Source organism: Ictidomys tridecemlineatus, chromosome 1 (genome assembly GCF_052094955.1).
Source record: "Ictidomys tridecemlineatus isolate mIctTri1 chromosome 1, mIctTri1.hap1, whole genome shotgun sequence".
NCBI classification, from domain to species: domain Eukaryota; kingdom Metazoa; phylum Chordata; class Mammalia; order Rodentia; family Sciuridae; genus Ictidomys; species Ictidomys tridecemlineatus.
The window spans coordinates 251,006,090-251,029,523 of NC_135477.1; the positions used below are offsets into that span (position 1 = coordinate 251,006,090).

Consider the following 23,434-nt stretch of genomic DNA (forward strand, 5'->3'; position numbering starts at 1 on the left):
GGAAGTTTTCCCACGGAATACATCTTGAAGGATGGAAAGATAAAAAAAAAAAAAGTTACTCTGTGATTTCATCCCTGGAGTCATGCATAGTTCAGCTCACTTGTTAGGGATGCACAAGTGAAGGGTGGTGACCGTGAGGGAGTGTTGGTGGTCAGAAGGGAGTTGAGAGGGGTGAGCCTCAGCTGGATGATTCTGATTTCCCTGAATTTGAAAGCAAACCAAGCCCAGAGAAGGCACTCTAGTGAAAGGACAAAGGTAGTTCCACCTTTCTCCCCTGAATGTGCTCTGACCCCAGGACACCTACACAACAGCCCTCCCCCCACAGTCTACATCTTTTTTTTTTTTTAATGTTTTTCGTTGTTGATAGACCTTTATTTTATTTATTTATATGTGGTGCTGAGAATCAAACCCAGTGCCTCACACATGCCAGGCAAGTGCACTACCACTGAGCCGCAGCCACAACCCCACAGTCTACATCTTTAAGGTTCTTTTCTTATCTCCAAAGAAGGACAAGCCCTCCAAGAACTAAGCTAAGCTGAGTTCTTGTTTCTTTCAACCAAAGAGCTCAATAAGAACCCCCAATTGCCCCCTCAGTCTGTCTTCCCTTCTCACTGCTCCTATCCCTACAAAATCCCTCTTCTGTTAAATACAAGTATAAAAGCCAAAGGTTGTTAGAACATACAACTGTTGGGCAAGGAACATGAACAGTTGGCTCCCAGAAAATGACCTGCAAATGGCTTAGACAAATGAACGTATGTCCTACTTTACTCAAAAGTAAAGAAACACAAACTGAATTTCCAACTTGCAGCCCAGCAAAGATCAGAAAGTTTGATAAAGCTTGGTGTTGACTAGGACCTATAAATCAACAGGACCACTCTACAGGGTAGTTTGACAAGAGGTTTCAGGCACACACTCAAATTAGGGAAGGAGAGCAATGTAACAGGCAAAGAGTATAAATAGGCAACAGAACCCAGACAAAAAGAGAAGAAAACAGAGAAAATGCAGAATGTCCAAGGTTTGGGCAAGGCGGGGGGGGGGGGGGGGGGTGAACAGAAACATACTGGATAAATACCTGCTTGTTTAACCACAATAAAGCAGCTAAGCAGCTGGGCTTCTCTTTACCATTTGGAGGTTGTAAAACCTTCAGAAGGGCTTCCAGAAGACCCACTGTCAGGACCAGAGTTTTTCTCTCCACTCCCAGGGTGAAAGAAGGTCAAGGAGGAGGAAGTGCTAGAAGCACTGGCCTCAAAGTTGAGCTGAGCACCATAACTCAGACAAGTAGAGGGAGAAAGTGTGTTTATATGCAACACTGAAAAAGCTGATGAACCCACATGAATGGGACAGTGAAGGAGAATGGTTTGTTGCTGCTGCCCACCACCAGCTTAACACTGTTTTCTAGGGGATGCCCAATCCCTAGCCAGTAGGTCCTTCAGAAGTCCAGCACCATTTTGCAATACTTCAGGCTCAGCAGTTCTGGTTTTTTTTTAATACATTTTTTCATTGTTGATGGATTTTATTGTATACATTTATTTATATGTGGTGCTAAGAATCGAACCCAGTGCCTCACACATGCTAGGCAGGTGCTCCGCCACTGAGCCCCACCCCCAGCCCCTCAGCATTTCTTTGACTATGAGGAAGGCACAACTCTGCAGGCTCATCCTTCATTCTCTGCTCTTGCAATGCCTGTGAACATCCTGCCCCATTTTTAGATTATTAACTTCTTTCAATGACATCCTAACTCATATCAACACATACAAGTTCTTGCTATCACATTTCCAGTAGCTGAAATGGTTAAAGCTGGCCTCGCTCAGCAAACATAAGCAAGGCTGGGTCAGGATTGGGCTGCAGCCCCGCTCTTGCAGGCTGAGATCTTCCTCTAAATCTGTTACATGCTGGCATCTCACTTAATCCACACCAGCATCCAAGATAAGAGGACTATGCAAGGTAGAGTTGAAGACATTGAGATTTAAGGAGGTTCAGTAACTCACCCTCACTCAACCCTGTTAGAATCCAGTAGTGGGAATGCTCATTAATCCAGGTCTAAGTCCAAAACTGTGCACCGTTTTTGAAGGTATGTGCTAATCACTTCACCTCATCTAACTCTATCTCTGCCCAACAAGGCCTCCCCAGAATTGATTCCCGCACTCCAAAGCGCAGGAGTGAGGTCAACAGTCACTGACCTGGACACCACAGGCCTGCCCTGGGGCGCTGGAAAGTTAAAGCATTGGATCACAGTCTGCCAAAGTCCTCAAAAGCAGGCATTTAACTACAGTGACACAGCCAGGCTTCTTGAGTTTATTTTTAGTTATTTATTTTTACAATCCTCAGCATCCAGGTTTGCTAAAGGGGATCAACAGCAAAATCCAAGAGTAGGAGTGGCCCCTACAGTGAAGACGAGAGACTCAACAGGTGACAGGAAACTCTTGCCCTCTGAACCAGGAATCTGGATGAGTTTGCCAATGGGAAGTAAGGCCTCAAACTGTCCAGAACCTCAGGGGCATGTTTTTCAAAACAGGAGAAATTTTTGGCAAGTTCAAACATCTTATAGTGTAAACAGAGGAGATGATGTTAAACAAGCCGAGCTAGCAGGGTTGGGTTCCCACGAGTGCTCTCCCTTCACGGCAGACTCCCCCATGGAAGAAAAACACCATCAACTCTGGCAGAAGTTACAACATTGGGCTGTTATCCTCCTCAAATCCATAATATAGAAAGTTAGAAACTGCCAAAAGCAAGGTAACACCACCAAAAGAGTATTACAAACACAATAAAAATGAGAAGAGATATCCCTAAATACGTTAATTCTGGTTGTGTTCCCACACTGAAATACTCCCAAGTCATGGATTCCTGAGGTTCTTCTAAAAGATACTGTATTTTTAGCACCACTTATGTGAATACAAATCAAGGCATTTTTCAATATATAAGTGAAAGTTCCTAAAACTGAGTATAAAAATTATTTTGAAGTTATAATTAAGCTCAAGCACCCTTGGTTACTAGGAATATAATTACCAAGACTGGATATTTTGAATCCAGTGTTCTTTCTTTGTATTGACCCATATTTGGCAATTTCATTCCTGACCCAAACTTACACCTAAGAAATCAGTGGGCTTAACTAAAATTAAACTCCAATCAGTGTCCTCCTCCATTAATGCTACTGAAGCCTCTGGGCATTCAAAATGCTATAAGGAGGCCTGGGAAGAGAGACATAATAAATGGTCTACTGATATGATGTTTCAATATGATTAACATGTTTCCAGACTTAATGGCCGCCACATCTTCAATATACATACCAATTCATTTTACCATTCCCAATTATAAATTTCAATTTATTGTTTAGAAAAAAAAAATAATCACATGGGACAGCTCACATCCACCCTCTCAGAATACTACTGGGTCCCAAGCTATGAGATTTTACCTGATAAACTCTAAAACTAGAGGGGAGTAGAACAAAAGGATTCAAAACCAATATTTGCTCACCTTAACCAAGGAAAACATCTTAGTAGACATTAAGAGAATATATTATAGTGTAATAAAAGTGTAAGTGGCTATATAAAGAAAACAGGATTAATCCTGCTCTTTGCACTTAAAACATTTTCATATGCGATATTCTAGAGAGAAGGAATGGTAATACTGCAGACCAAACCCCACATATTCCCATATCACAAGCTGGAGACCATAGATGCTGCTTGTTCCCTGATACTGCCATCACTGATCCTAGTGCAGAGTGGATGCTGAACATCCAGAAGTTCAGGCAAAGAGGAGAATCTGAAAATGTTCTGGAAAAGCAATGTTCATTCCATGGGACACGACACAGAGAAATGCTTTTAGGTTTAAATGTGCCCTAAAGGAGCTCAAAGGTTTAAGTTCTGCCAATATCTCTAAACTTCTGAACTCTTGCAATATAAACTCTTAGAAAGTAAGCATAGTGTAGTTCTCACTACCTTGCCCCCTTCTAGAACACCATACCATTTTAAAGATCCCTCTAAGTAGATTATTCTCTTGAATCCATTTTTATCTTAATTCAATTTCTATACTATTGATGTCACTCACCAGCTCAAGACCAAAAATGAAAAATGAAATTAAGACTCTGAGCAACTAAAATTGAATACTGCAACCAAAAAAAAAAAAGAATTTTTAAATGAACTAATCATTTCTATTTCATTAAGTACTATTTCTTTGAAAGCTTTCTTTTCTGATGTTATTCTGCTAAACCTGGATGACAGTCTGATAGCACAGTGTGAGAAGGTCTTTGAACAATAAGCAACATAAAATAAACACCCCCTTTCAAATTTTTACCAATGTGGTGGCTAAAACTACAATTTCTGTAGACTTAAATTTAAAATGTAAGCAAATTGCCCAGAAGTCCAGTTCAAGTTCACTAAGATTAGAGCATTTTCAAAATGCATTAATCATGATTTTTAATATCCTATTATTCACATTCAATAATGTATATGAACCAATGGTCAGATTCAATATATCCCAAGGGCATAAATCTCTATTGCCAAGTATAATCTAAATATTTCAAGCTATGCTCTAAAAGAATGCTCATAAATGAATGGTAAACATTTCCTATCATATAGTTACAAATACTAAACTTGTCAAAGCCAAGAAGTCATTATTGTTACTTTAATTGGGCTTCTAGGTACCTCCTTATTTAAGATACCAATGTATTTCACTGTGAAAAGCACAAAGCCTCTCTAAAGTATTCACATACATTTATAGAATCTGATTCAAAATGCTACTTGATAAATGTCTAGTAAAATGTGGTGAATATCACCAAGTAGGTACTAGGAAAAGTACTAATGTAACAGTCTGAATACTTTGTGCAGGCTGAGCTTTCTTAACTAAGACTTAATTCTTTATTAACAGACACAGATTTTCAAAAAGTGTAGAAAACTTATTAATCATATTAAATTAGATCAAATAGATTTTAATTATTATAAAATAAGCTCAGTACTTGAGGGAAACATCAACTCCACAAATGTTGAGCCAATTCAGGTGCCGCCAACAGAATACTGAAGAGTGATGTGTCTGGTTCACATGAACAATGACCACAGTGCACATCCCTTGCAGACCAGCTCAGCAGCACTGTCCCCTTTAGCAGCTCCAGTAAACACCTCGCCTGTGCCCAGCAGGTCATCACTGCTTTTCTCAGGCTGCCCAAGCCAAAGCAAGGACACATACGGCTCAGCCACCCTTCTGCACACTGTTGCTTTAGCTTGCTCAGGAAAAATCTCAGGTTGGTTGCTGTTATTTATCCCCTGCCAGCAAACAGGATATCAGCCCATTACATGGATCTGGCAATGATGCTACCTTAAACACAGCATGAAAAGGGCAAGAGAAGATCAGGAGCCCAGCTTGTCCCCACCTCTGAACTCTGAGCAGTGACTGAAATCATATGGCCTTAGATTCCTCCTCTAAACACATGGGTGGATATAAACTCTGTTTTAACTATAAAACTGTGACTCTTTGGAACTTTAGAATAATTAACAGCCCCTGACACTGGAGTACAACTACAAGAAACATTCATATGCTAATAGGGACCTGTACCATGTCCCAGACTCTGGAACATTGGGGACAGTAGACACCTGTAACAATCACTAGATTCCACTGTATCTCCTCCAAACTTGAAAAAAGCCTCCAAACAACCCACTCTGGGGCCCAATTCTTCATCTTCTATGAGACCATCTGCTTAAAATAGCATTACTTAATATGTAAGTCTGAATCACTGCTCATCCCTCCATAAGATAGAATATCCGAGGATGATGACTGTGCCATTAACAAATCTCCCAGAATTGTACCACTTAAGCAGACTGCATAGAATGATCACTACAGAGACCCATTTCCACCAAAGAAAAATTACCATCTTAAAACTTAAAAGCCAGTTTACCAGTAGAGAGAATTTTGACTTGAGACCATGAACATATTCTTCAAAATGAGTTTCCTCTAAAACAAAGTATTTGCTTTACGGAAATGCAGTATGCACTTTCCAAAGGTATGCTCTGAAGGTCCCAATGAAACACACTGGGTCCCAGATAAGGGAAAACAGTTGTTCTTATTATGAAAAGTTAGTCTTCAGAATACCCCAGTCCAACTTGGCTCCCAGGGGCCCAAGAGTTCTCACAGACTGCTCTTAGAGACCAGCAGAGGCCTGAGCCCATGCTGAGGAGCTGCCTATGCACTTTTGCCATGTCCTCAGACTGTCCAGGCAGGTGAGTCTCTCACAGACTTGTCTCCTCACATACTCTGACAGGGATATTATAGTGCCGATCATCCTCAGCGATGAGGGTCACCACCGGCCAGTCCTTGGGTGGGTCAGTGGGATAGACTGTAATGAACTCCTCAGTGTTGTACTTGGAGAGCCGGTACACCTGGATGGTATGACGCACAGCATAGGCAAGAAGGAACATTTCAACCTGTGGAGAAGGAGCAAATGGGATTCTTAAGGAAGCCACACCAAAAGATAGGGTCTACACCATGTCCCATCTATTACCCTGACCACACACACAGCAGTGGCTTACACTGCGACCTTTTTCCTCCTCTCCTTTGGACCCAGTCCCAATTGTTATTAAAAAAAAAAAAAAAGAGAGAGAGACAGTCAAGAATGGAGCATACATTTGGTAAGGTACCCATACCAGAATATATAAAGAATACTTACAACTCAACAATTAAAAAAATATAACCAGAGGCTGGGGTTGTAGCTAACTGGTTAAGCACTTGCCTCACGTGTGAGAGGCACTGGGTTCAATCCTCAACAACACATAAAAAAATAATAAATAAATAAATAAAACAAAGATATTAAAAACCATATATATCCCTAGCTTAAATACTAGGCAAAGGGCTGGGGATGTGGCTCAAGCGGTAGCGCGCTCGTCTAGCATGCGTGCGGCCCGGGTTCGATCCTCAGCACTACATACAAAGAAAGATGTTGTGTCTGCCGAGAACTGAAAAATATTAAAAAAAAAATTCTCTCTTTCTCCCACTCTCTCAAAAAAATAAAAATAAATAAAGGTGAATATTTCATAATAATATATAAAAAAAAAATACTGGGCAAAGGATTGCAAAGACACGTCTCCAAAGAAGACATGCAAGTAGCCAAATTAGCACAAGAAAAGATATTCAACATCCTACTTAATTAGAGAAAAGTAAATCAAAAACCACAATGAGATACCACTTCACACCCACTAGAATGGCTATAATAAAAAAGCCAGGGGCTTGGGTTGTAGCTCAGTGGTGGAGCACTTGCCTAGCATGTGAGAGGTTTGATCCTCAGCATCACAAAATATAAAATAAATAAAGGTATGTGTTCACCTACAACTTAAAAAGTAATAAAATATTTTAAAAAGCCAGATGACAATGGGGAGTGACTCCTTAAAGAATACAGGGTTTTCTTTGGGAGTGATGAAAATATTTTGGACTTCATAGAGCTGCTGATCCCATAGCACCATAAATGTACTAAATGTCAGTGAGTTGCATACTTTAAATGATTATTTATGTTATGGTGAACTTCATCCCAATTTTTTAAAAAAGAGTAAAAATGATGATAAAGATGTGGAGAAATGGGACACTAATTCATGGCTGGTGGGAGTGTAAACTGGCACAAACTATTTTAAAATGCAGTATGGCTATTCCTCAAAATGTTCAACAAAGGATCACCATCTGCCACAGCAATTCTACTCCTAGGCATACAATCAAGAACATATGTCCACACAAAAAATCATCCCCGAATATCCACCGCAGGATTATTCCTAGTAGCTAGAAGGTGGAGGCAACCCGAATACCTGTCAAACTAACAAATGAATAAATACAGTACTTTCATACAATGAGATGTTGCTTTTCAATAAAAAGGAATGAAGTACTGATCCATGCAATAGTATGTGGATGAATCTTAAAAACATTATGCTAAACAAAGGAAGCCAGTCACAAAATACCACACAGTATATGACTCCATTTATATGAAATGCCCAGAATAGGCAAACTAGAGACAGAAAGTAGCTTTGTGGTTTCCCAGGGCTACACAGAAGGGAGAGTAACTGCTAATGGGTTTGAGGTGTCTTTTGGGGGTGGTAAATTGGTCTAAAATGAGACTGCAAGTGGTAGTTTCAAAATTTTAAAAGGGTGAACTTGTTGGTATGTAAATTACATTTCAAGAAAGCTGCTATTAAAAGAAGAATGGACACTACTGTAGCAGACCTTGTAGGATCTCATAAAGGACTAACTTCAGTCTAACATGCAAACCACACTCTCCTAGGCTTTTTATTACAAAGTATTAGCAATGGTTCAGGAGATGTGAGCAACCCACATTATGCATACAGATAATTTTTTTATATTAATCATCCTGCCTGGCCCAGCAGTGACACACTGAGAAAAACAATGGAACAGCTTTCCACCCACCAGGATGACTCAGCGGGAACTCAACTCAGCTCTCTACTCCTTGCAATATCTGTCCTGGCACTCGGGCCTTTTGGGAAAAAGTGGTATGAGAGTCTGCCATGTAAGGAGAATGGGGTAGCCTCAAGGGTTGGCTATTCAAGGTGTGGTGACTCAACTATTGCTTTAAGAACAAGATTGTTATGGGCATCTATATAAGATCCAAGAGCCTGAGCTGCCAAGATTAAACAAGACCTTCAAATGGCTCCTCCACATGCTTTATTTATGTCTACCCTTCCAGAGCCAAGGGTACTAATTATATCCATCACCCCCAGAAGAAAGTCCAGGATAATATTGTTAATGATTATAAAACAGGACTATACATCTTCGACAAACCTCATTGAAAGGGTAGAGCTCAATTCCCCTCGAGAGTTGAATGGATTTAGTGACTGGCTTCTAACAAACAGAATATGGTATAAGTGCCTGTGTGCGACTTCCCTGCTCTCTACGTGGACCACTCAGAAAAGTCAGCTGCCATGTCATGAGGACACCCAAGAAGCCCTATGGTAAGGAACCATGCCCTCCTATTAACTGTAAGGAACTAAGGACCTTGGTCAAGAGCCATGTCAATAGGCCATGGAAGTAGATCCTTCAACCCCAAGGAAGACTGTAGTCCCAAATAACATGATTAAATCTTATGTAACCCTCAGCCACAACCACCTAAGCTGCTCTTGAATTCCTGACCTACAAACACTGTGAGATGTTTGACAGTTAACACTGCTGTGTTTTGAGATAATGCACTCCAAAGACACAACTCACCTGTTCAAGGCCACCAGTGTGTCCCACCTGGTTTAAGTGGTTCCTCAGTAGCTGTCCAGGGTCATTCGATGTGTCCCGAGCAAACAGGAGCACAGAGAAAAATGGCACTTCCTTTCCCTTCTCTTTATCATCATATAGTTCAATGGCTCTGTTTAGCATTAGAAATTTTACAGCTTCATAGAGGCAGTATTCCTCTTCTTCATTTGTGAACAGTTCATCACAAGCCATTTGCCTTGCTTCAGCAGTTCTCATTTCAGCCAGGCTTGCCCACTACAATAAGGAAGTTATGTAATAGTTAGAATTTTTGTTCTAAAAATCCCTGGTATACTTCCATACTATGAACACAGAATTATGTTCAAAAGTAGGGACTATAAATCATCCTAATGTAGCCACAATGTTTTTAAGTTTCAGAACAATCAATGGTACTCTTAAGATCACACAACTCCTAGTTCAGCCTTTCCCCCATTAATCTAAAACAGAAGCACAATGCGATAAGGAGAAGCCCTGGGCCATGGTATGAACTTCTGACTCCTCTAACTTCCCAGGGGATGAGACTGAGCTAGGCAGGCAGAGATACTAATGAAAAATTACCGTGTTTATGTGAGGCCTGTGTGTGGAGCTGTATGTAGCAGGGAGCTAAAACTACCCTTTGAGGGGTTTTCACAAACAGTGACCACTCAGAAACAAAACCTACCATCTAAAATGGAAGATGGCAAAGAACACTATGGGATCTTTAGCTTATTAAACTTACCCTCTAACCTATTAAAAATATACATGAGCTTCATATAAATAAATCCATTCTGACTCCTAAAAAAGCAGAGTATCAGGTATTCAGTTAGTATAGGTAGACTTCTTAAGTGAACAAGAAAACCCTATAAATATATGTGCTTTTAAGTTACAGTGAATGAGTAAATAGATGACAATATAAATAACAGTCCTTTTGAATAATCAATAATTTGTGTACCTTTCAAAAGCCATCAGAGATTTTAAATTCAATAATTTTTAATGGTAATGACTAAACAGAACCCCCCAAATATTTAGGCTAAAAGCTAGAACATGTTGTCCACATTTCATATTTTCTAAAAGTAGACCAAGTTGACAGTCCAGAGCATGGATCTAGAGTCAGAAAGTCAGGATGGAAACAAGGCCTCACCACCAAGCAACTGATGGCTTTTGCAGAGTGTTTAACCAAACTCTGGGCCTTGGTTTCTTCATCTATAAAACAAGACTGATCATAACAACACCAATGTCATGATTGTAGCAATAAAACAACATGTGAAACTTAAGTGTACATCATGGCACAGAGGACAGTTAGTAATACTGGCTGAGATAATTAATGAATAAGTTTAATGTGATTACAAACTGGACTCACTTAAACAGTCCCAAATATGAGACTTTAATTATAGTGGTCATACCCAATAAAGCAAAATTAGCATTTTGCCAGATCCTTCTTATTACCTATAGCTCTGCTAAGCACTCTCCCACTCACTCACACAAGGCCACAGCCCTGCCCTCAACCTTCCACTGACCCAGGAGTGAGAAGGCACAGGCATCCAGTCCCTCAAAATCCTAAGTTCCACTCCAACAGGTAATGAGAACAGACCCCCTCTTCCTTTCTCTCTCCCACTTCTTTACAGTGGAAGATGAAACTTCTTTTGACAGTGTACTTTCCAGTAAACATTTCTTATCTTTGTATTAAAAACTAAGTTTGAGAAAGTCAGGGCCCCAGTTTATTCATCAACAAAGCATTCACCAAATGTCTATTATGTATCAGGCTTGCTGCTAAAGGACTAGGTGCAAAGGAAGAAATAGGGTGTCTCTCAGGGATTTCAAAGTTGAACAAGGGCAGAGAGACTAAATTTGAGTGAACAGATCACCACTTGAGGTGATGCTAGGAAGGACCTCTTGTCTAACTTCCCTTTACCTGACCCCTCTTCCACCAACAAAGCCTGGAACAACTGATGGGCCCTAAGCTCACTGTACCTAGAAAGGGAACTCCAAGTTGCTCAGAGCAAGCAACTGAGAAGTCAATGCAGGCCCACGTACAAGCAGGACACCTAACTCAGAGGAGAGAGCAAAATCACAGGGAGAATTTTAAACACAAAGTTTAAAACACCAGGAAGCACAGACCAAGTTCTCCCTGAATTGTCTCAGACAAATTCTTAGGACACTTTTCAAACAATAAGTTACTAAATCTACTTAATGAGAAGTCACTGGAAACAAAGTAAGTATTTAAGATACAGGGATAGAATATTAAACCATAACTGGGAAGAACTTAATAAACCTGAGTTAGTTTTATTGCTATATAAGAAATATGAACTAAATCGTATCTCTGAAACTTATAAATATGAATTAGAACAAAGATTACATTTGTTAAAGTTTACCTTTAAGAAAGTTAAATATATTGTTATAGATACACTAGCATACAACATCTCAACCAAGAATAGATAATGGTGATATTCCTCCATTTTACCAAAGACCTCATGGGAACAGTTTGCATTCACTTAAAAATTTGAGATTCCATCTTACTCCAGTCAGAATGGCAATTATCAAGAATACAAGTAACAATAAATGTTGGCAAGAATATGTGGAAAAAGATCCAATCATACATTGCTGGTGGGACTGCAAATTGGTGCAACCACTACGGAAAGCAGCATGGAGATTCCTTAGAAAATCTGAAATAGAACCACCATTTCACTCAGTTATCTCACTCCTCAATATATATCCAAAAGACTTAAAATCAGCATATTACAGTGATGGAGCCACATCAATGTTCATAGAAACTCAATTCACAATAGCTAAGCTATGGAACCAACCTGGGTGATCTTCAACAGATGAAAGGAGGTATATATGAATGGATATAACAGAAAATGAGATATATATATACACAATGGAATATTACTCAGCCATAAATAAGAATGAAATGATGGAATTTGCCAGGAAATGGATGGAGACTTTATGCTAAGTGAAATAAGCCAATCACAAAAAACCAAAGACCAAATGTTCTATATGAAATATGGATGCTAACACACACTAAGGATATAGGAGGGAAGAATAGAAGTCCTTTGGGTTAAACAAAGGGGAATGAAGAGAAGGGAGGGAGAACAGGATAGGAAAGACAGTAGAATGAATCAGACATAACTTTCCTATGTTCATATATGAATACACAACCAGTAAAACTCCATCCCAAGTACAACTGCAAGAATAGGATCCTAATGAGAATAAGTCATACTCCATGTATGTATAAAGTCAAAACACACTCTGTCATGTTTATCTAAAAGAATAAATTTTTAAAAAATTCTAAGTAGTTATATAGATAATAATGTCTCTATATATCAAAATATGAATTGTAGAAAAGCATATTGATAGAATAAAAAATCGTTTATTCTTTTTTTTCCCCATTGGATTAGTTTATTCTTATCATGAATAAAATGTAAAAGCGAAAGACAGCTGTTCATGCAACAATAAAGACAAGTTTCTGGAACAATATTTGTAAAGAGTAAAGTGTGTGTGGAAATGGGCACCATCTTCAAAGGCATGTTAATTAATTAGAGGGCCTTTTTGAAAGAGTAGTTGACATCAAAATTTAAAATGTATATATTCAATTCATAAAGAGCTAAAAAAGTAATGTATATTTGGATATATCATATGGTATCATTGTGGTTTTAAAATGCATTTTAAAATACAAATGAGTGGTGTCATGTTCTATGTACTGCATCTTTTTTATTATATATTGTTCCAAAAATCTTTTGTTCTTAAAAAAAAAAAAATTCATCTAAAAACTAGCCAATTCCAGCCTCTAGTCTTAAGCCAAAATAAAATTCTTTTCTTTCCAAAATAAAATTATTTTCTTTATAAACTAAAATAAAAATAAATAAATCGGCCAAGCGTTGCTTGAGACAAGAGTCTTGCTATGCTGTCCTGACTGGGCTCCAGCTCTTAGGTTCAAGCAATCCTCCTGCCTTGGCCTTCTGAGTAGCTAAGACTACAGGTGTGCACCAGTGTAACCTGCTCAGCCAAGAGCATCTGATAACCCACTGAATAAAGACTAAGAACTAGTATGCTGGGGAAATCAGGAGTAAGAGCTCTGCACTAGTCAGAGGCAGGAAATCACACTGTCCAAACCTTCTTCCTTAGCAAGGTGAGGGATTCCTTAATTTTTTCAACCAGGTCCTCGTTCTTCCCATCAAATTTCAGCCCAAGTTTCCACTGCTTGATCCAGCTGTATTTGTGTATCAGTTTTTCAGGTAACTAGAATAATAAGAAACAAGAGAGATAAACAGGTGTTAATCTTCCAAGAAAAATCCATCACTTGATTCAAGCTGGAAGAAATCATGAAGCCTATAAAACCTTCATTTCCAGAATTAATTCCTGCAAGTCTGTCATGTGGGTGTAGGCTGGAGGACCTAAATATTTAAGTCAGGAACTTAAGAAGTACTACCATGCAGCCGTCTACCAAAGAGAACAGTGCTTTTGGCTGACACACACAGGCAGAGTCCTGCCTGCATGACACCAACCACAGCCAGGCATATTCCTCAGCAACTGTAAGGATGAGCTAAGACAGCACCCATACTTCATCTTTCCTGAAACCTGGGCTCACTGGCAGCCTTTCCCATCACTCCCTAGTACACTGCTCAGGAAGGCACTCCCAGGCAAGGGAGGTAGTCTTGGGTAAAATCAAAACCTGCTCCTTTCCTACTAGGAAAATAAAGCCTAATTTCTAATTCCTGAAAAAATTCACTAAAAAAGTGGAAAAATATTTTTGTTAAAACAAAATTAACACATACACTCAAAATTTTAACAAGCAAAGAAACAACAGTATTTAGTTTAACTGCCTAATGAATTCAGTAAGATTTAAAGAAACAAAAAAGACAACAGGAATAAATAGCAGGGGCTAAAGCAGCTGGGGCTGCTTTATTCTTTTTCATTTTGACTACCTTATTTTTGAAAGAATGACCTCTAAACTACTATCATGATGATTTCTTTCTTTTTCCTTGGTTCCTGGAGTATTTATTTGGTTTCCCTCTACTTATCAATAAAATCTGCAGTTTGAAAGGCAAGCTGAGACACACTGGTAACTGGTGACCATGGGAAATTAGACTCTCCCAACATCCCTGGGTGTGTCGGGAGAAAAATCATATAATTAGGCTGGGCATAGACATGTCACTTCACTGCTACAAAAATTTAGAAAAAAAAAGTTCACTTTTTGGTCAAAAGTTCATTAAAAAATAACTGAATCCTCCAGCATCCTACGTTGAACTTGTTTAACAGTTATAAATACAGTCATACAGGAAGCCGTGTGTTCCTATCTAAGACTTAAAAGACCTTTTCATGTATGGTAATTCTGGTTGCACCTTCTCAGACTACAGCAATCATGTGAAACCAAAGTGGTTTCATTTCTGCAAAAAACAGAAGCACAATAGGGATGTAAATGACTCCACTGTTACAATGATGGCGACCTACACCACTAGCTAAGCAGAGGAGCCATCATCTTATGACCAATGACCCACCTAGAAACTCTAACAGCATGTCCTGTACCTCAGCAACATGGGGACCCTTCTGCCAAACCTTCAATTCAGCCTCAGAGTATTTACCAGCGTCTAATGTGCCCTCAAGTGGCAACAAGATGAAATCACAACTCAGCACAGAGAACTATTTTGTTCCATGATGTGGAACATATAAAAGAAAATTAAATGTAGTATATAATACATAATCATATGATCTATAAAAGCAATATAATCATAGTATTATAATTATAATATTGATTTACATTATTAATATAATATATAAGCTCTGGGTTATTTTCTCCAACCTATCTTAATGCATTTGTGTCACTTCATTGAAATACTTGAAGAATTGAAAATTTGGGATTTAAAACATCTAAGCAGAAATTATTGGCTCCACAGATGTGAGAGGAAAATGAGAGGTAAAATGCAGTCAAAAAAGACAGCTGAGCATCCTGACACCATACAGTTATCTAAAAGGCAAGTACAAGAATCAACTAAAATGTAAAGACCGCAAAGATCTAACCAACCACACAAAAGAACAAAGTTCCTCATTTCTTTCACTCATTGGGCAACCTGTTGCTAAAATGATAATCCTCCTTAGGGTTATTTCCATATACACGGGGCCAGCTGTCCTGTATCTCAGCAACATGTGGACTGAAGAAATTGTTAAAATTTAGACCTGAAAACTAAAGAAAAGAATAGAGGTGTTAGAATTACTTATTCAGAAGAAAAAAAGTAAATATAACTTTAAATGCTCTCAGGAGTCAAAACTCATGCAACACAAAAATAGCCATCCTTTTATACTACACAGAGACAGGACTTTTGTAAGAATAAAGGAAACTTAAGCAAGAAACAAGAACCGAATAAGAAACAGTGATTGTAAATACTCAAACAAATATTTGAACAGTGAATACATGAATTAGGCTTCACTTCATTTATGGCTGTTTAACAGCCAGCTTTTCTCTAGCACATGCCTATAATTCTTGACATCATGATAGAAAGGCAATAACAAAAATATGTCGTACCCAAAATGAACTTATAAAAAAAAAGCTTTGGTATCTTGCCCTAGCAAACACTGTGACAAGACCCACTTATTCAGAGACATTCTAAAACACAGCAAACTTAGAAACAAGAGAGTCCCTGTTATAAAGAACATCCCCTGCTCAGGGATCAAAGTGCTATCCCAAGTTTCAGAATAGCCAGACCTAGCCATCTCCAAGGTTGGGGTCAAGGTCAGATGATTAGACTATAGTCAAACGTGCAGATTGAGATTTGGACAGAAACAGGAACAACAAGCCCAGGCAGTGACAGGAGATAAGGAGGCAACTGAATTGTCAGGAGGGGCAGGAAGGACAAAGCTCAATTCATAGGCAGGGAACAGAGCAAGGCCAGTGAAGCTGAGCACCAGCTCAGTCCAGGGTCTCTTCCTCTGAGCCCAGATTCAGGGGACGGTTGCTCGGTCAAGCTCTCCTGTTTCCTGAAACCAAATGATGGTCTACAAGAGAAGGAAGATGGCAAAATCCAAAAACCTTTCGTTTGTACTGAGAAAACACCTCTCAGTACAAACGAAAGCAATATACAGCTAGCTAAAGGTTTCAGGCCTTACATACTTGTTCACTAAGGAAGCTGGACTCAAGAGTGGACTGTCTCAGGGAAGAGCTGGTGGAGGAGCCAGAGAGAGAAGAGGAATGGGAAAGCACATATAGGAGGTCCGAGAGATGATCCAAGGGATGACCAAGAGGAGGTTAAAAGCAGTGTTGGTCAAGCACAACCAGACTAAGTCTACATATCCTTTCCTTCCCTGACTGGCACCTCAAATACAAACCTGGTGGTCACCCATCAGGCCTCAGGAGGAAAATAACAAAACAGAACCTGTCAAGAAAGTATTCAAACCATGTTAAGTTCTAGGAGGCTAGAACATCAACACAGGGGCAAGTCGTCTAGGTGAATGAGAGCAAAAAAAGAGTTAAATGATTTTTTCAGTGCACAGTCAGCAGAACCAAAGTTCAATAAATGTAAATACTGAACTCACAAGCAGGTAGAATGAACCTTTTCTCTTTTTGACACAGGCTTCTCAGCATTCAACAAAGCTTAGATGAAGAAATACCACCCCTATGAACAAAAAATTAGACTGTGTTCCCAAGGGGAAAATATACTGGCTTATACAGAGAGAAAATGGAAGAAATTAGAAAGAGAATCTAGGAATTTTAAAGCTCTTTCACAGTATTCAAATTAAGTCAGAAAAACAACACACGCATCATATTCTAATACCAATCACAGACAGAACACCATCTACGTATCCTATTTTTAATATGGCAAGTGGTATTATCCAAGTATAGCCTGTCAGGGCATTGTGCTTTACTTTTTTTTAGGGTATACTTCATATGTTTAATTACTTAGCACAATATTTGTGCCAGAGATTCCTGAAAAAGTATAAGAATTCAAATTCAATGCCAACAAAAACCATAAATGTAAAGGTCTCTTAAAGGTTAAAGGTTCAACAAGAAACATACGTAACATGAATGAGGATTTTGTTGTAATATATAAATTAAGCTATGACCATAGAGCACATAAGTTAAAATACACCCCACAGAAAGTGAACTCAGTTCACTACTAATAAATGTCATCATGTGCAAAGGAAAAAAATAGCTTAGTGTATCAATTTGTTTGGGAATCTTCACAAAGACATAATAAGCTAATACCAAAAAATCTGCTTAAGGTGACGTCTTTGCTTAGAAATAAATATCTTTCCCAGATGTCAGTTTGCCTGTTTCAATAGGTGTGATGATTGTATATTGGTTTATAAAATAGATCATCATGAAGCAGATAGCTGGTATCCTCCACCCACCAGTCCTGGTTTTGTCCTGTAGAGTCATATGATCCCTTATCCACCAAAAACAGTTCTTATTAGCTTAGCCACCAACAAGTTTCTTTTAAAGTTATTTTTATTCTAAACAAGTATACTTTATTCTAATCTTCTTCTATTCCCAGAATGAGATGAGTCAATCTTGGTCACATTCTCATCTCCTACTGAAGATACAGGCACAACTCAACCCCATCCACACAATAGGCATGGACCAGCCCAGTTCACAGCTGAGCTGTTACCACTTGATTTTTAGAAGCATTCCTTTTAAAGTGCAGCCAGGGCTTTATTATCACTGCTGGCCAACACACTTCATGTGGGTGCACAGTGGGCTTACGATTCATTAACATCCCAATATCTTTCTTTCCCCTTCATAAACTGCTTTTAGGCAGGTCTCCCACAGAGAGCCCTTCAGGGTTTGGGGTGATTTTTTTTTTTTTTAAACATAGAACTTTAGATCTTCTTCCAATTAATGTCAGTCTGTTCTGACCAATCATTCCTATTATGTGATCTTATTTGTGTCAAGACACACGAACCCTTGGATCCCCGTATATCTCTATCGTGTAGAAGATTTAAAATACTAAAGATGATCAGGCCTGGGAGCTTCTCCCCATGTGATATTAACCATATCACCATGCAGAGAGTACTATTCCTTGAACTGCAGCTAAAATGAAAGAAATACGTATTCTAAAACCCTGGCAGGTTCTCAATTACTAAAATATACAGCCCATGTAATATAAACATCAATACTGAAATTAAACTGTTCCTAAGTGATTTTTATGCAATCTAAACAGTTGTTTTCTAATTCAGCTGAATTGTTTAAATTAACTTTTATCATTTTCTCTTCTGGGAGATACTAATTATTTCTGCTTATTTTACTATGTGAAATCATACCCGACACAAAAACTTGAATAAACCCACATGCTGATGCCATCCTGCAGACACCGGCAGATAGCAGGAGCAACAAAGGGAAGTCTCCCAAAAACTCTCTGAAACACTGCGGATTCAAACCTGTAGCAGCAGCGTACCAGCGTGAGCTCCGGATCCTGAAGCCAGAGGGGAAGCGCAGCCAGCTGGCTCATTGCCTGGAACAGTGTGGCCCTCAGTGCACAGTAATTATCGCCACGGACTCGCCTTATGGAGGTGAATTTCTGAGAAACCTCCTCGTAGCCCTGGGAGAAAGTATCAAAGAATTTTAAATGGTGGTCACTGGCTTCAGAGAGCATGAAGAGTTCCATTCCTGTGGGGAAAAAAATTATCCTATTCCAGATCACTGGAAAAATGAAAACAAGACTGGCTAAATCCTTTGTGAGACATTAAAATTCCTTCTTATTACTGTCACTTAATGATGGGAAGATGTTCTGAGAAATGCACCACTAGGCAACTTTATCCCTATGCAGGCATCATATACTTGCACAAACCTAGACATACACTACACATCTAGGCTATACGGCCTCTTACTGGCAACATTAGCAGTGGATTCTGTATGTTTAAAAGCCATGATGAGATTAAATTAAGCACAGGAGGAAATGAGGCAATGTAGAGTCAGTAAACATGAAAAATATGAGGCTGCTTTTGTCATAACATGGCAAACTGTTTTATAGTAAACACTCTAATGATCAAAAGTATAGCAAAAAATAATAAATATGTCAAACAGTAACTGTCACATATTACCATTATCAAGTATTTTGTAGTATACCCAAATGTATGTGTAATACTTTCATATGGCTGGCAGCACACTAGGTTAGTTGATACCAGCATCACGAAACATCTGAGTAATGCAGTGTATCGCCATATACAACAGATACATCAATGGGTGAGGTGAATTTTTCCTTCATATTAATTTCTTCTCTTTTATAATCCTGCAGGATCATAATTATATATGTGGTCTGTTGTTGATCAATACATTGTTATGGGGTGCATGACTGTGTATGAATGTGTGTGTAAAAATCTACATGCTAGGAAATGTCTGAATAATCTGATAGACCTTTTTTATTCTGGACACAATATCTTTATTTTATTATTTATTTTTATGTGGTGCTGAGGATCGAACCCAGTGCCTCACACATACAAGGCAAGTGCTCTACCACTGAGCTACAACCCCAGCCCGAGACCCTTTTTTTTTTTTTTTTTCCAAGTAAACTGAAGTCACTCTTGCTCCATCTGAAAATAAAACAAGGAAATGAAAATGTTCAGTGCCATGCTTGGGCATTCAAAAACAGCTATCCAAATAAACCATTTTGAAGCATATTTCAAAAAAGTCCTGGTGACTGGGTCCATAGGCTTACATGAGGTCCTGATTTCTTCAGCTGAACACTGTTATCACCAGGACTGACTCTGCTGACCCCAAGTCCAGTCAGCCCCTTCACTTGTCCTGTTCTTGACAGTCACTTGAAACTCTACTTGCTACCCTGCATTTACACAAAGAAAGAGGTATCACACTGGAGTAGGCATAATGCAGATCCCTCATTTTGGGTGCTAAGAACTAGAACCTTTCTAGTAGTTGTTTTCAAAGTTTGTGTTTTAGGATGCCATTCTACGTGAAAATTAAAGGACTTCTTTCCAACAATGAAAATTTGAAAGTTGCATTTGTACTTAGTGATCCAACCAGTACAACATATAAAAACCATCAGGCCGACTCACATCTACCAATATGCACCAGTTCCCTCTGACAGACCCCTAATTATCCCAGGAATATTTACCATGGCAGATGCAATTGCAACCGAACCTTCCCAAAAGCATAGAAAAATCGCAGTATTTAGGAGAAGAATTAAACTTTTAAAATTAAATTTAGATTTATACACATTTATGTCCAAGAGTATCCAAACGAAAAGTTAGAAAATTAAGCAAATAAGAACTATAATAAAATTGAGACCAAAGTATTGCCAGGCACCCTAGTTACCATGCTCTAATTAAGCCACAAGTCCTGATGAGATGTTCCTCAAACGAGGTCAGAAATCAAATCTTTTCTTTCCCTAGAATTAATTCCATAGAGAAATAATTTTAGTACAAGTTCCAAAATATGGAATATTTGGGTAACTCGAACATCTTTAATAATGGACTTTAAGATGATAACTATTTAAAGAGACCCTATGGAGAGAATGAAGTCACAAAATAAAATTATAAGTCAGAGAAAGCATTTCTGGGAAAGATGAGAAAATATAGTTTAGATATCTAGTTTTTTTGGTTATCTAGTCTGGTACAGGGCAAATAGCCCCCCAAGTATACATATTTTTAACCTGGGCATGAATTGAGAGCTCTGAATATTTTGTGATTGAGGACACTAATAAGTATCTAAAACACCAGAGTCTGTACCAGACTTGAAAGAAGCAGGGCTCACCATTTGCTCTCAGAGGTTTCCGAGTGGCAGCCACATTTGAATAAAAGCCCCTAAGCAACAGGGGGCATACTTAAAGATGAGCAATATTTCTAGAAAAACAAGCTATAAGGAAAAGAATAAATGTATTTATATGCTTAAAAATTTAAATTCTAAACAAGGAAGTTCTGAACAAAAAAATTAAGACATTTCTATCAAATAAGACAGATCCATATCCCTAATACACAAGAAGTACATTTGAATTTATAATGTAAACAATCCCAATTTTAGGTGGACATCTAAATCCCAATTTTAGGTGGTACCAGAGATTGAACTCGGGCACTCAATCACTGAGCCACATTGCCAGCCCTATTTTTATATTTTATTTAGAGACAGGGTCTCACTGAGTTGCTTAGTACCTTGCTGTTGCTGAGGCAACAATCCTCCTACCTCAGCCTCCTGAACCGCTGGAATTACAAGCATGCACCAAGGCACCTGGCTGACACTGCTGTTTTTGTAGCTCATAGTCAAATAGCAGTAATAATTCCACATGGTTTGACCTAATAAAGAATGTTAGAGTCCCCAAGATCAGCCCCATAGTCTTGAAGAATACATTAGGGTTGCCAGTTTATGCAACAGAACTAAGAAGGGGCAGCTCCTGGGAAACACTAATGAAGGAAACTACTCCAAATGCCTCTATTTCAAGGTATACAAGAGGTTTCTAGGCCCCTAGGATTAGAGAGCATCTGACCAGACCCAAAGGATATGGAATTAGCCTGCCCTTATCCTTAAGGCTTTTACAACACCAGGCTAATAAGGGCATTCTCAAATGGCCCTAAAACTCACCCAAATCTGAGTAACACAGTCATTTAAGAGTTTTTCAAAGAAATTAAGTTACTGAATAAATGATGCATGTTCTATAATAATATTGTGACTCCAAACAAGGTGCTATCCATGGAGTCTGGTTCCTCATTTCTAAAATTAGAACACCAGTATTTACCAAGTCTAATAGCAGTTGTCTTAATGAATGTCTAAAAATATAAAATGACATAAGTTATGAGAGACTATTTAAAAGACCTGAAATATGGGCACCTCTGCTGTACCTTTTTCATACAGGTTGCTTTCTGTGTATTTCCCCTCCATTCTTTTTTGCAGTAGTCCATAATATCCATTTCAGGAGCCACACTTAATCTGGGTTCTGTTAAAAAAAAAAAAAAAAGAAAAGAAAAAAAAGCAAACCAAAGCATAATTCAAATACTGAATTACTTGGGGGTCACCTTTCCTTGCTCACTTTCTCACTTCATTTTCAAAATCCAGAATTCTACCAGTGCCTACCCACCTAGTCCAGACCACCATCACCTCACCCCTAGTTAGCCATGGAGGTCTCTCCATGGTTCTCCCTTGTCACCACAACTCTGGACCACTCTCCACTTATGGGGAGATGACCTCACTCGAGCTCAAGAGCTCCAGGGGCCCCATCTCACTCCTCACTTAAGTAAGGAGTCACCCTCCTGACTGCCTTTCTGGCCTCAGCTTCCTCCACTCCCCCAACCGACTCTGCTCCTGCCTCACCCTACAACCTCCCCTAATACTCTTCCAGAAAGCTGTGCCCTATCCCTCAGGGCTGCCCACTCCTTTCTATGCAGGCATCCAGGGTTACCTGATGCCCTGTATCAGAATATCAAAGCCCTCTGCTCTATATTCTCTAAAATCATTTTGGTTTTCTTCTTAGAAATATTAACCCCTGACATATTTCTTTTCTGTTGTCCCCACATACACCTATCCACAGTAAAACATGAGCTCCTTGAGGGCAGGAGCTTTGTTTTGCTTCCCAGCTGTGTCCTCAGCACCTGAAACTGCACTGACCCACAGGGGTCTGTGAATACTTTTCTAATCAAAGACAACAGTCTGAACTATAAAAAAATAATTTTACTGATTCCATTTTTTAAGGTTCTTTTAAAAAATTATTTGTTTATTTTTATGTGGTGCTGAGGATCGAACCCAGGGCCTTGCTAGGCAAATGCTCTACCACTGAGCCACAACCCCAGCCCTTGATTCCATCTTTTTTAAAATATTTTTTTAGCTGTAGATGAACACAATATCTTTGTTTATTTTTATGTGGTGCTGAGGATCAAACCCAGTGCCTCACTCACACGAGGCAAGTGCTCTACCACTGAGCCACAGCCCTGATTCAGTTTTTTATATCCATTATGCAAAAAGATAACATACTACAACAAAATATCACTTAATTATCTGTATTTATTTATACCCTGCCCTGATCCCAAAAGGTTATTATTTGTTGACAATAAACCAGACAATGGAACTCTAACCATTAGTTGATTCATAGACCTCATTTGACTAAATACAAATTCCCCAAAATTAAAAATATAATTCATGATCATACAAATGTTAAAAGTTTAAAAAAAAAGTCTTTAGATTTTCCTTAACATAAAAGGTTTGAGGTTTGAGTTTGTGGTGTATGAGTATGCATATGTTAACATGTATTTTTCAGGAAGAAAATGAGAGGAATTCTCAGGTACATCTTGACTTCCTTTTTAAATC

The 23,434-nt window shown here is 38.8% G+C and overlaps 1 protein-coding gene across 6 annotated transcripts in view; it reads right to left on the reverse strand.

Annotated features, from left to right (window-relative positions):
- Window positions 1–23,434, reverse strand: part of Otulin (OTU deubiquitinase with linear linkage specificity) — a 43,898-nt gene that overhangs the window by 7,961 nt on the left and 12,503 nt on the right. For 4 of the 6 annotated variants that reach the window (XM_078018019.1, XM_078018017.1, XM_078018013.1 and 1 more), the window contains 5 exons: window positions 21,976–22,070; window positions 18,585–18,728; window positions 13,312–13,437; window positions 9,187–9,456; window positions 1,989–6,413 (listed from right to left, as the gene is read on the reverse strand). In XM_078018019.1, the coding sequence (XP_077874145.1) occupies window positions 6,219–6,413; window positions 9,187–9,456; window positions 13,312–13,437; window positions 18,585–18,728; window positions 21,976–22,070 (830 nt within the window). In that variant the 3' untranslated portion in view covers window positions 1,989–6,218. The remainder of the gene's footprint in view (window positions 1–1,988; window positions 6,414–9,186; window positions 9,457–13,311; window positions 13,438–18,584; window positions 18,729–21,975; window positions 22,071–23,434) is intronic. The other 2 variants (XM_078018007.1, XM_078018002.1) reach the window with 2 other exon arrangements.